Source organism: Lissotriton helveticus, chromosome 1_1 (assembly GCF_964261635.1).
Source record: "Lissotriton helveticus chromosome 1_1, aLisHel1.1, whole genome shotgun sequence".
NCBI classification, from domain to species: domain Eukaryota; kingdom Metazoa; phylum Chordata; class Amphibia; order Caudata; family Salamandridae; genus Lissotriton; species Lissotriton helveticus.
The window spans coordinates 1906986745-1907000291 of record NC_136057.1 but is presented as its reverse complement, the minus strand read 5'-3'; the positions used below and the strand labels follow the sequence as shown (position 1 = coordinate 1907000291).

At 44.3% G+C, this 13547-nt stretch overlaps 1 protein-coding gene across 1 annotated transcript in view; it reads right to left on the bottom strand.

Annotated features, from left to right (window-relative positions):
• The window catches only part of LOC144754764 (dimethylaniline monooxygenase [N-oxide-forming] 2-like), a 368566-nt gene that overhangs the window by 286310 nt on the left and 68709 nt on the right, over positions 1–13547 (bottom strand). The window contains exon 3 of the mRNA XM_078642962.1: positions 5626–5814. Coding sequence (XP_078499088.1) covers positions 5626–5814 — 189 coding nt within the window. The remainder of the gene's footprint in view (positions 1–5625; positions 5815–13547) is intronic.

Genomic DNA, 13547 nt, shown 5'->3' with positions numbered 1-13547 from the left:
ACACATTTATTGCGGTATTGCATTTATTAACTCCTTTAAATCTTGTCTAGCTGTGGGAAAATAATGTTTTCATTTGTGGGAAAGTTGGTAATTTCTCAAGATTGTATATAAATGGGAAATTTGGGAGAATCTCCACGATGTAAGATTGTTTGGAAGTCGACAATCCTAAGGGAAATGTTATTTTGTGAATGTCTTTCCAAGGTATATTTGCAAATGGTGACAGTAAAAATGTGTGGAATGCGGGCGATGGTGGTTATAATGAGTGGAATACAAGTGATAGCGATGTTGGGAAGGGTGAAAATCTTAGTGGCTCCGAATTGAATTCGAATTAGGGTATTTGGGGTGTAAATGAGAAATATATTAAACTACAGAATTGCACAATTTATATAAATAGCAACTGATTAGAATTCTTGGCTGATTCCGGATTGCCTTTTATCATTGATGTTGAGTTGGAACCGAACGATATAAGAGTATATGCAAATGGCAGAAAGAACATTGATGTTTTAGGATATTTTATGGTTACTATCAAATTTCAAGATAGGAAAATAGTGGGCAAGGTGACGTAGCAATCGATGGTCAGCATTTATTAGGGTGGAGACCCCAAGGTACAATGGGCATGTACCTTAATCCTAATGCCAACATCTTTTGATATAAAGATGGATAAGGATGCATGTGTTAGGAAATGACTGATACTGAATGCTTGCTAGATAAACAAGAGGTTTACCAGAAGGAACTGGGAAAAGTTAAAGGTTTCACACACAACACAACTTTGAAGAAAAATGCTAATCAGGCAACACATAAACTATCGGTGGTCGGACGTTTTTAATTCCGCTAGTGGAATTTAGTAATTCTGCATTATGTTATAATGCGGAATTACTAATACATTTCGCTGCTCAATTTTACAAGTGGAATTAATGAGCATTTAGTCATACTCTGCACTATGCATGGGATCCAGCACCATTTCAAAAGTGGCTGGCTTCAAACTGAAATGGGGCTTGTTTTTATATTCTCAAACTAGGCAGAGTAGTAGGCCCCTAGATGGTCTTGTGATGCTGAGGGTGTTGATTCAGGACCGGTGATTGGTGGTGTCTGTTGAATGTGTCAGGCCAGGGGGTGTACGCAACAGGCTGCATGTGGGAGAGGCGATAGAGGACTGACGGGCAAACTATGAGTGTGCTGCGGGCAGGAGGGAGAGGAAAACATAGTATAGGTAGCTCGTGGTAGCAGACATGCTGCAGAATACCCTATTTGGTGTGTGTGTCTGTTGAGCACTGTGCAAATGTTCACAATAATGTTCACAATAGTTCACAGCCAGGCTGGAGGTTGCTGCGAGTGAAAGGTTAGAAGACCCATCCACCCGGCAATGCGATGTACAAAGGGTGCTTACTGCATAGTTGCATTAAACAACATCCCTGCAAATGTGTCTGGGTGTAACCAACCCTCATAGTGGGTACTGCCGGCACAAGAAAAATTAGCACACAGCATCTATAAGGAAATGTCTTCTTTGCGGAGCCAACGATTGACAGCCATGTTTCCTTTGCGGAATGGTATGCATAAATCATTTAGTCTCTCATTTTCTCTAACATAATGGCCATGAAACTTGTGGATGCATTTGCCCTCCCGTGACATGAGCAGTTTATGTATAGCTGCAAAAACTAGCATAGATCCTCGTTATTAAGTGCATTGCATGGTGTCTGATTCCTGGGCCATAAACCTCAAGTGTTCCACCTGAGAGGGGTATCTGCTTCCTTTGCTTACGCTGCTTAAGCTCTGGAACCAAAGGGAAAGCCTCACACACCGACCGAAGTCAAGAAGTGTTTTTTTCTGTCTGCTCTGCACAGCCACAATGCGGCTGCTTGAAGTTAAGGGATGTGCGAAACTCCAAAGAATTTGACATGTTTTTATGTGCATGAAGCAAAACTTTGCAAGCTCTGCACACTCCTAACAAACTTAGACATTTTCCAATAAGATCCCTGTTGAAGTTATCTAGAATGTTCATTGAAATGTGTGATACTGGCATTATAGAACCTGCTGAGGCACCAGAATGGATCTCGCCCATTGTTCTAGTTAAAAAGGAAACAGGTGATTTGAAGCTATGTGTCAATTTAAGATCTGTGAACAAAAATTGTGGTCATCCATTACCACACATACAAGACTTCCTAGCTAAAATTTGTGGATCTATGGTGTTCTCCAAATTAAATTTGAAATTGGCATATCACTAGATAGAACTTACTGAAAATTCCCTTCATATCACTACCCTCATTGCACCTAAAAGAGCCTACATTTAAACTAGGATGCTGTTTGGTTTGGCCTTCCCTGCCAGAAATTGATCCACAGCTTATTTGGGGGCATTAAGGGGAGGATGGCCTTTTGGGACACTGTTTTAGGCATTCAAGGGAAGTGGAATGACTTTCCAATTTGAAAAATGTAAGTTCTTGTCTCACAAAGTAGAGTGTTTGGGACACAAAATTTCAAAAGATGATATATCCCCCTAAAAATGATCTGTTGAAGTCTGTTAGTAATGTACCAACACCTTCAAACAAACATATACTTAGGTCATTCAGGGTCTCTGCGAGTTTTATGCTCACTTTGTAGAGAAATTTTCATCAGCAGCAGCTGCTTTCCTTTAACACTCATATTAAAAAATGAGTTATGTTTATATGGGAACAGGAACATGACAATGCAATTCAAAATATCAAGCGTGCCATTATTAATTGCACTCCTCTGTCTCCTTTTTCTTATTTGGGCAAAAGCATCATAACAGTGGATGCTAGTGCATCTAGTTTGAGTATCGGTTTAACACAAGTCAAAGGTAACAAAGAGGTCACCATTGCATTTGCTTTTGGGTATTGTCACAAGCTGAACTAACTTATTTTACTTTTGAAAGGGAAGCCCTAGCATGTTGTATTTCCTTTCTTATGTGTGGGGAGAATCCTTTGCTATCAGAACTGATCATAAGCCATTTATTTCCTTAAATAGCAACAGTACTGTAAAGGCAACATCTAGATTGTCTAGATTATTGTCATATTGTGATCTCTATATCAATATGACTTTAATGAAACCAATATTCCTAATTCATTTAATACTTGAGGACATTGTTTATCTGGATTCCCAATTCAAGGCAAAGAGAATGAACTACTGGAAGACAAGGAAGAGTGTGTAGTTGAATCAGTAGTGATACAGCTTCCCTTATACAACATTCCATTAACAAAGATAAGTGGTGTAAAGCTACACAAAAGGATATCAATTTGTGTAAAGTCCACAATTGTATTGCCTCAGGGTGACCAAATAAAAAATCTTTAATTCAGAACATAGGGGTCTATTAGGATGGCGGACAGATGGCCGCCGCCGGGCCGGCGTGGCAACCGCCGGTGGACATCCGCCCGCAATCGCAACCGGGAAAAACAACAGCCCCATTAGCATGGTGGTGATGACCACGGTGGTGAGATTTTCCGCCCACCACTTTTCGGCCGGTACCAGTCCGCACGCCTGCCTAGCGGGCAGAACTGGACCACTACAGTGGTGCCGGTGCAGGGTCAGTCTCCGCAGGCAGGCATGATTATGATGCGAGCGGTATCCAGCCTTTCTGCGGCAGTCGGACCTCCATGGAAAGGCATGTGGAGAATGTCTCCGGGGGCCCATTGCGGGCCCCCGATGTGTTGAGGGGGTGTGGGTGCACTGGGTGTCCCTGTACCAGGTGGCAGGCACTGTGCAGTGCCTGCCACGCAGTGCAGTGATATGCATGACATGCTTCTTTTCACATTGCGGTGGTGCTGCTGGCAGCAGCAACCACTGCAATGTTAAAGACCACGATCGTACCGACGCTGTCAGATTTAGACTGCGAAGCATACTAATTGGGCCGGCGGTTTTGCCACGGTCCTAGCGGGCGGTCTTTTCCTGCTACCATGGCAGTTGGTGTGATTTTCGGACCGTCATCCTAATAGACTCCAAAGAGTTTCCTGGAAAGTCAAAGGGGAATTATTTTCCGAAGGGAATCTAATTTTGAAATGCAATAACCATAATACTTATGTCATTGGCACATGATCGACACATTGGTGAATCAGGTACAAAAAATAAATTAACGGAACTTTATGGGTAGCCTTTCATGGATGATTATATTTCAAATTGTGAACAATTGGCTAATTCGGTTACAGTACTGAAGAAGATCAATTCAGGAATTACATTTCACTAATTTTCATTAGCACCTTGGAAATAACTTGCCATAAATTTGTTGGGGACTTATGAAGACTGGTCTTTTGGATAATCCTATGCCCTCATCGTCATTTACTATTTAAAAGTGGGCAGAATTGAAGTGTATTTGCAGTCCTTTTTCAGATTCTGTTATTGACTTGTGGGAGATTGTTTTAGACATGAGGGTATTAAAAAAACATATTAAAAGTGGCACAAATAATTCTTAAAAAACAATTTATCTGCTGCAATTTGGAATTTGTCGTGTTGTATTTCTCTGTTTTTTAAGTATTGTGACCATTTGATTTACTCACATATAATTTTTTATATGTCTGTAACTGATGTGTTGTTTTTTTATATATATATATATATGTGATTAAATATTGAAAATTCATTTGATCGGTAGCTTCTTTTTCGTTTAACACTTTATTATAAACCACTCCTAATTATGATTGCCTAGGTTGTTTTATGTCATTTGTTCATTAATCCCTGACCTAGGAATCAAAATATCTATGTACTCAGGGGGTCCTTGATAATTATACGTCATTTAAACGTTGACGACTTGGTAAGATTGTCAACCCCAATTTAGGGGCACATTACGATCGCGGTTTTCCCGCATCCTCCGGGCCGGCGGAAGCCACCGCCGGCCCGGAGGATGCGGGAAAACCGCCGTGGAGCCTCCAAAGACCTACCGCCAAATTAGGATGGCTGGTGGCCAGGGTGGCGGTCACATCCTAATTGCACAGGAGGGAACGCCACAGCCCATGCGGACGTTCCCTCCTCCTCAGGGGTCACGGACGGACTCAAGTCCGTCTGCGATCCTAATGGGCTCCTTAGGTAAGAAAGGTGAGACAAAGTTTTCGATAGTGTACAAAATTTGATAAAACTTCAGTACAGTTGAATAATGGATCTTGGGAGAGCAACACATTGCCAAGTACGGAGGAAAGGAATAGAATTTGGAGAATGCAAATGTAAAAGATATGAATGGATCTGAGTGTCAGCGAGTTTTTCCACAAGTTGATGATTGTTCTTCTCAAGAAAAGAAATAGTTTATGATGTTTCACTTCCTGTATGTTTGAGAAAGGTTCCATATAAAGTTAAGGATTATGTAGTTGGTACAGTGTAATAGGCTTTACAATGATTTATATTTTTATATTTGTTCTCATTTTCCTTTTTGTTCATACACAAATAGTTGTAGTTATCTTAGGTGTTTTCTTTACACCCTTCTGTTCGATTCTTGAATATTCTCATGTTTGTTTTTGTTTACATCATTCTTTTTTATCTCATTTTGATAGCTTAATTGGTGATTAAGCTGTACAACCGTTTTCACTCTGCAACCAGAGTTCCATTTGCTTAGTTTTCACAACACTGATTTCAAAATGCACAAGGATACACCTTCTGCATCAACCACACTTAGAAGATATAGCTGTTCCTCACCTTGAAGTTGATGTATTTCATGAGGCCGAAATGTTCTGCATACAGCCTGTAGTACTCCAGAAATTTGGAGTTGTGCAGAAAGTTTGGAAAATGGTCGGGCATAGGGAAGTCGCTGTAACAAGACATCTCCTTGGAGGTGTTCATCACCACTGACCGGTAGATGCTAGGTCGTCCCTCCTCAACTTTTTCCTGTGTGGGTAACAAAAACATGTTTCACATATTCTCACAAATGCATATCAACTTGTCAACAATAAAAGGTTTACATTTAAGATGTTTAGGTTTGGTTTTTGGGGATTAAATATATACAAATCTGAAAGATACTCCTCCCATATGCTTATTCTAAAAAAGACTAAATGCTCCTAAGCTTGGTTGCGGACGTATACAATCCTTGTAGATGGTGTATGTCACGGGGTGCCCCCTTTCTGAACAATTAGAAGCTCCATCATCATCAAATGTACAGCCTAACTTACAGTGGTCCTTGCTCTTCACCACAACTTCATAATTGTGCTACCTTTTTTTAAAATTCTCTTTATTGATTTTCGAGTTAAGCACATATCAGCAGTGCCATGCAAGGCGGTACAGATGACGAACAAACAAAACCAATATCATGTGATTGGCCAATTTCCCTTCACATAGCTTAGTGGGATATAATTATCTTACAATGACTATGTCATTACAGGTCAGACATGCAAGTCGATATCAGCCTTCATAGGTCAGTGTTCGTGGCTGGGTTTGTGAGCTCAGATACTGACTTAGGTTCCCAAATGTCCTTGGGTTTGCAAGACGAGGGTAGCTCTTCCAAATAAAGTTTGAGTATTTCTTTACAATATGTAAGGTCCTTCACCCAATGGATCGGACGTGGGGCTATAGTACTCTCCCATGTCAGCGCCACCCAGCGTTTTGCCATCATCAGTGCAATTCATATAAATCTGCCCATAATCCCTTGTGGCACGTAGCACAGCAGACAAACCTTCAGTATACATTGCACAGGGACTGGTAACATAACCTGCAATCGCCACACCACTTCCTCCCACTTCCTCCCAGAACTCAGACACCAACCTACATTCCCAAGCCAAGTGCCAGAAGTCTTCATCTGGCTTTCCACATCTTTTGCATTTGCTATTGTCACAGAGCCCAAACTTATGTAGTTTAAGTGGTGTATGGTATACTTGATAAATATATTTAAAATGGATAAGCGGAGGATTGAGTCTGACATTCCAGCGCGTGAGGCTTTTATCATTGCCTGGATCTTTTCGTCCCTTATTGCCCTATACAGCTTAGTGACAAGCTTGTGCTGAGTGGGAGAGACCAAAAGCAACTGTAGAGAGTTTAGGGTGGGTGGCTTGGCTGGGATGTGCTGTAATGTGCTTTTACTGCCAGTTTCAATCAATGCAGCGTGAATCGAAAGAGCAGTGGTGAGTTATGAACGTATTGCAGCTCTTCTGCTGTGACAAAACTCCTGTTAGTGTATAGGTCTTGCATTTTGTCAATGTGTGCTTCCCCTATGGAACGCAGCGGGCCTTCCTCTTGCGTGACCAATAGTGCTGTGTGGTGAGCCAGAGGGAGCGCTGGAGCATAAAGCAGGAGTTTGGCAGCTTGCCCACATTTGTCGATTCCGGCAGGCCCATTATGCTCAAATAATTGCACCGGGACCTGGCCTCTAGGTCTTAATTTTTGGCCTGTTTAACAGCGAGAACCTTCTCCATGTCTAGTGTTTTGGATGTCATGTGTTGCAACCCCTCTTCTGTGTCCGATATGCGTTGTTCTGCTTCTCTCAGTCTAGTAGCGTGTCTGTCTAGCTTGGCATACATGTGATCCATACGGCCACTGAGAGCTTCGATTTTGCCGACTATGGACTGAAGACTGGATTGTATGGCAGACAGTGTCTTTTCCAGAGAGGATGGAGTATCAGAAGGATTGTCCAGTTCTGATTCAGAAGTGGCGCTGTTTTGTGGTTTACCTGGTTTCCGCAGTTCAAAGGTCAGGCGCGGCTGATTTTTGTTCAGTTATTACCATGGTGACATTCGCCGTGTGGCGGGACTGCGATCAGCACACCTCGGGCAGCACGCGTCTGCTAGGCCAACCCCTAGTCAGCGTTCTCTGTCTCGGAGGCCTTTGGAGTGCCATCATTGGGGTGACCCGCTCTCTGGTGGGACCGCCCAGGCACCGACAATGTGCCTCGGAATGCCCCTCAGACTCTGAGGCTCTCTGGGGCACTGAAATAAACTGCCCCCAAGCATTGCAGCGGTCCGCAACTGCGGCGCCTCTGTGAAGGTCGCCCTCACACTGGGGCACTGAGAAAAGGGGTCACGGGCCCCTCTGGTTAACTATGGCCCTTTAAACAACTACGGCAAGGTTGGAGCGGCCCACTGCCAGCTGGGGCCGCTCTGCGTCCGCCTCCCCCCTCCGGACTCCCTTGTGAACTCACCGGCCGGGGTGGAGGCAGGACTCTCATCTTCTCTAGCACGGCACTTGCAGGGCTCTCCCTTCACCTCAGGAGCCCCGCCGATCTGGCACAGCGCTTCTCTTCTCGTTGGCGGCTCTGGGGCTCTCTACCGCTTAGGGGAGCCCCTGGCAGCCGGAGGCCATCACTCGGCCGGATTCTCTTCTCTTTGTGGCGGCGGGCACGGGACTTCCCTTTGGAAGCGGAGTCCCGCCCGCCGTCGGGCACTACGGTGCCTGACTTCCTGTTTCGCCGCGGGCTGCGGTGGAGAGACCTTCACCGGGCACAATGAAGGGTAGGCTCCCTCCGTAATTAACAATCGTACAGCGGGGTGGGCACCCGCTGTATGGAGGTAAATGCCAGCACGGGGGCCAGGCGGGGTGGGCACCCGCCATGGTTTTAAACAGACAGCCATGATACAGGGTAGGCACCTGCTTTAAGGAAACATCCGTTGGACCACGATCTATCTTTGGAGAAGGTTATACAAAATGTATCCACCTGACGCACTTTGTCTTTATCGATAAAAAAACAGTTAGGTGCTTTGCTTTTAGCCCCACAGGTCATGGTATACGTTTTCCCCTTGTTAATTATTAGTTTTCTATCACTGATAAAGGTGGAAAATCTATTAATCAAACGCTGTAATCCTAACGGGGTTCTGGAAAGCAGGACAGCGTCATCGGCGTATAATAACACCGGCACTGGAGTACCATTAATCATGGGGGCATCTGCTTTAACACTTTTTAAAATCTCGTCGATTCCATTAATAAATAAGATAAAAAGGAGGGGCCAATACACAGCCCTGTCTAATCCCTCTTTTAACTCCGAATTTTGGGGTGCATTCGCCATTGGTGCCAAAACGCACACAAGTTGTTAGTTTCCTATAGAGCCTGGCCAGGAAGTAGATTATGCCCTCTGGTGCTCCTAATTGTAACACGGTTGACCATAAAATAGAATGGTCAACCATGTCAAAAGCACTACTGAGGTCTGTGAAGCAGAGGTAAATTGACCCTGGTTTGGCTTCGATGTATATCCCGATCAATAGATCAAGGTTTAAACACTGCTCGAGTGTACCCAGTCCCTTTCTGAATCCAGACTGACTGTCAGCGAGGATACCCTCTTCCTCGGCCCATTCCTCTAACCTTGCTAGCATAACTCGACTCATAATTTTGACTGAGGAGTCAAGAAGAGAGATCTGGCGGTAATTTTTCACCTCAGACCTACTTCCCTTTTTATGTATCGGGATAATAATTGATTCCCCCCATGTTTCAGGGGCCTCGGTACATACTGCAGCATTAAAAACAATAGCCAGAAGAGTACTCCACAACTCCGGCACTGCTTTATAGACATTGATGGGCACTCCATCGGGTCCCTGGCCTTCCCCCCCCTTGCTTGCCCGTATGCCAAGTTCTACCTCGCTAACTGTGATATCCTGGGGTAGGACTTCCCACCTTCTCAGGTCGGTATCCAAGCAGCTATTAGAATAAAAAATCTCTGAAAAATGGGCTATCCAATCATCACTCGGGACATTAGAAGTTAACTCTGGCAGGTTTTCGCCCTTAAGGAAAGGAGAGTTCACAGTAGCCCAAAACAGAGTACTATTGGAGCACTCAGCAGCCTGGTTAAGAGAATCCCACGCCAACTGCTGTAGCTCACTCTTCCTTTGCTTTAAGGCATACTTATATCCTCAGAGAAACAACTGATCACATATTTTAGCGAGGGTATATTAGAATATTTGTCCAACAGGAGACAACCCTCGATAATCGATCTGGTAAAAGATTTTTCCTCCTGAAGCCAGATTGACCGCCAGATCATAAGTGGCCTCAGGGATAATTGATCGATCAGGGAGTTGGTGTCTGTTTCCCTATGGATTAACTCGGTAGAAGCAGAGGTTGGCAATGACAGGAGCTTTTTATAAAAATAATTTTCCTCCTGCTGCAGCTTATGGTCAAGTCTATGCCCCCATACACCGGCTACATATAGAGCAATAGTGACACACCTGGCTTGATAGATCTTAAGCATATCATTTATATGTCGGTCTCCAACCTTATGAGCAAATCTAAAAACACCATGTGCATTTTTTGCCATTTTGATGTGAATGTTTTTAAATTCGTTGGACCACGATCTATCTTTGGAGAAGGTTATACCGAGATAACAAAATGTATCCACCTGACGCACCTTGTCTTTATCGATAAAAAAACAGTTAGGTGCTTTGCTTTTAGCCCCACAGGTCATGGTATACGTTTTCCCCTTGTTAATTATTAGTTTTCTATCACTGATAAAGGTGGAAAATCTATTAATCAAACGCTGTAATCCTAACGGGGTTCTGGAAAGCAGGACAGCGTCATCGGCGTATAATAACACCGGCACTGGAGTACCATTAATCATGGGGGCATCTGCTTTAACAATTTTTAAAATCTCGTCAATTTCATTAATAAATAAGATAAAAAGGAGGGGGGTCAATACACAGCCCTGTCTAATCCCTCTTTTAACTCCGAATTTTGGGGTGCATTCGCCATTGGTGCCAAAACGCACACAAGTTGTTAGTTTCCTATACAGCCTGGCCCAGCCTGGCCAGGAAGTAGATTATGCCCTCTGGTGCTCCTAACTGTAACAAGGTTGACCATAAAATAGAATGGTCAACCATGTCAAAAGCACTACTGAGGTCTGCGAAGCAGAGGTAAATTGACCCTGGTTTGGCTTCGGTGTATATCCCGATCAATAGATCAAGGTTTAAACACTGCTCAAGTGTACCCCGGCCCTTTCTGAATCCAAACTGACTCTCAGCGAGGATACCCTCTTCCTCGGCCCATTCCTCTAACCTTGCTAGCATAACTCGACTCATAATCTTGACTGAGGAGTCAAGAAGAGAGATCGGGCGGTAATTTTTCACCTCAGACCTACTTCCCTTTTTATGTATCTGGATAATAATTGATTCCCCCCATGTTTCAGGGGCCTCGGTACATACTGCAGCATTAAAAACAATAGCCAGAAGAGGACTCCACAACTCCGGCACTGCTTTATAGACATCGATGGGCACTCCATCGGGTCCCTGGGCTTTACCCCCCTTGCTTGCCCGTATGCCAAGTTCTACCTTGCTAACTGTGATATCCAGGGGTAGGACTTCCCACCTTCTCAGGTCGGTATCCAAGCAGCTATTAGAATCAAAAATCTCTGAAAAATGGGCTATCCAATCATCACTCGGGACATTAGAAGTTAACTCTGGCAGGTTTTCGCCCTTAAGGAAAGGAGAGTTCACAGTAGCCCAAACAGAGTACTATTGGAGCACTCAGCAGCCTGGTTAAGAGAATCCCACGCCAACTGCTGTAGCTCACTCTTCCTTTGCTTTAAGGCATACTTATATTCTCGTCTTAATTTTATTACAGAGTCAGAGTCCCTGGGCTTTTAGGGGAGAGCATGTTTTAGTTCAGTTAATAGCCTGGTACATGAGTGGTCCAACCAGGCCGGTTCATTTTTACGCTGGCCCCCTTTAGGTTTGGTGAACCTGACATCAATAGATTTATTAATATCATTAAAAGCAGATAACACCTGTTTATGGTCAGCACAGTTGTCAGGTATTAGTGAAATTTCTCCCATGCAATTCCTGACAATAGAGCTAATTAATTCAGTAGCTTTTTCCCCTACCCATCTTAAACGAACTCCGTTAGGTCTATGGGGTTCCAAATTAGAAACTGTGGTACCCACATTAACAAAACGGTCACCCCATAAAGTAGTTTTCAAAATTATATAATTATGGTCGCTTAGGGTAGATAATTCAAACCTAGGGGGAGCACAACATGATGTAACATTAGAGGAGACGATCACATGGTCAATAACTGAGCTGGAGCACCGGTTCTTAAATGTAGGGTTAATTTGGACATTTTCGTCTTTTAGAAACCCCAGGATTTCCAGGTCATAACATCCCAAGAAATTATTTAAGGCCTCTCCATATTGGTTATGACCAAAATGTAGATCATCCATACCAGTATCATCAATAAATCCACATATTCCATTTTCGTCCTGCCCATTCAACAGAGGCAGTGGTAGTTGCGGTCCTAGACATGCTCCGGGACTGCGCTGACAGACGTTCCCCCCAGGCCTTGGTGCTGCTAGATCTGTCGGCCGCGTTTGACGCGGTCGACCATAACATATTGATCGACCGTGTCAACCAGGCCGGCATTGGGGGCTTAGCTGCCTGCTGGCTGAAGTCCTTCTTAGAGAACCGATCCCAGGCGGTTCGTCTTGGAGCCCTGACCGGAACTAAACAGTCCATCACCTGTGGAGTCCCACAGAGCTCCTCGTTGTCACCCCACCTGTTTAACATCTACATTCTTCCTCTAATTCAGGCCTTAAGAGACAAACAGGTGACGGAGTTCAACTATGCAGACGACATGCAACTGCTCTTTACCATCGACAACTCTACCTCCTCCATCTCCCATTTTCAGTCTACTATGAGGTTCATCCAAACTTGGATGAACCAAAATCACCTAAAACTAAACCCTGGAAAAACTGAGCTGGTGCTCACAGGAGACAGTGCTAAACACTGGGACCCACATTATTGGCCATCAGATATGGGTCAAGTCCCTATCCCCTCCTCCTCAGAAAAGACACTCGGAGTCACCCTGAATAGTGATCCCTCACTACAAACACAAGTGGGTCAAGTGGTCTCCAAGTGCTTTTTCCAGCTCAGGAAAATACGGAAGGTGAGACGCTTCTTCACTCCAGAGGCCATCACCCAGGTGGTGATCGCCACGGTGCTCTCCCACCTGGATTATGCAAACTCCATATACCTAGGCCTACCCATTTATTTGCTGAAGCGCCTTCAGATGGTCCAGAACTACGCGGCCAGACTGATCACGGCACAACCTAGATGGCATTCAGCAACTCCATTGCTTAGGAACCTTCATTGGCTCCCCATGGCCCAACGCTGCTCCTTCAAAACCGGGTGCATAATTTTCAAATCCCTCCACTGCAAAAGCCCTAAATGTATGGATAAACTTATCACCAGGCATATTCCTTCCGCAATCTGCGCTCTGCCCATCTAGCCCTCCTCCAAATTCCTGCCTTCAAACGCAAGCATACAGGAGGCTGCAGATTTGCTGTTCTGGCATCCCGTCTGTGGAACACCTTTCCCCTTGAGATCCGGTCTTGCCCAGACCTCATGTCATTTAGGAAAGCTTTAAAAACCTGGCTCTTCAGACAAACATATCAGTAATCCCAACATATCCATAACCTCAGGCTTCGTCTTCTGTCTATCTCAGCGCCAGGAAACCAATCAGTGGCAGTGCGCTTAACAAATTATTTTTAACATAACATAACATAACATAACATTTTGGCTTCAATGATGCTAACCAGCAGATCGAATTGATCAGGGTTCAAAGTAGTCGTCCCTTCCTTTTCTGAGGACTCGGTTCCCACTGGATTTTTAGGGGGTATATCCACTTTTTTAATTTTCCTATTGCCCCCCGTTTGTTAGGTAGCT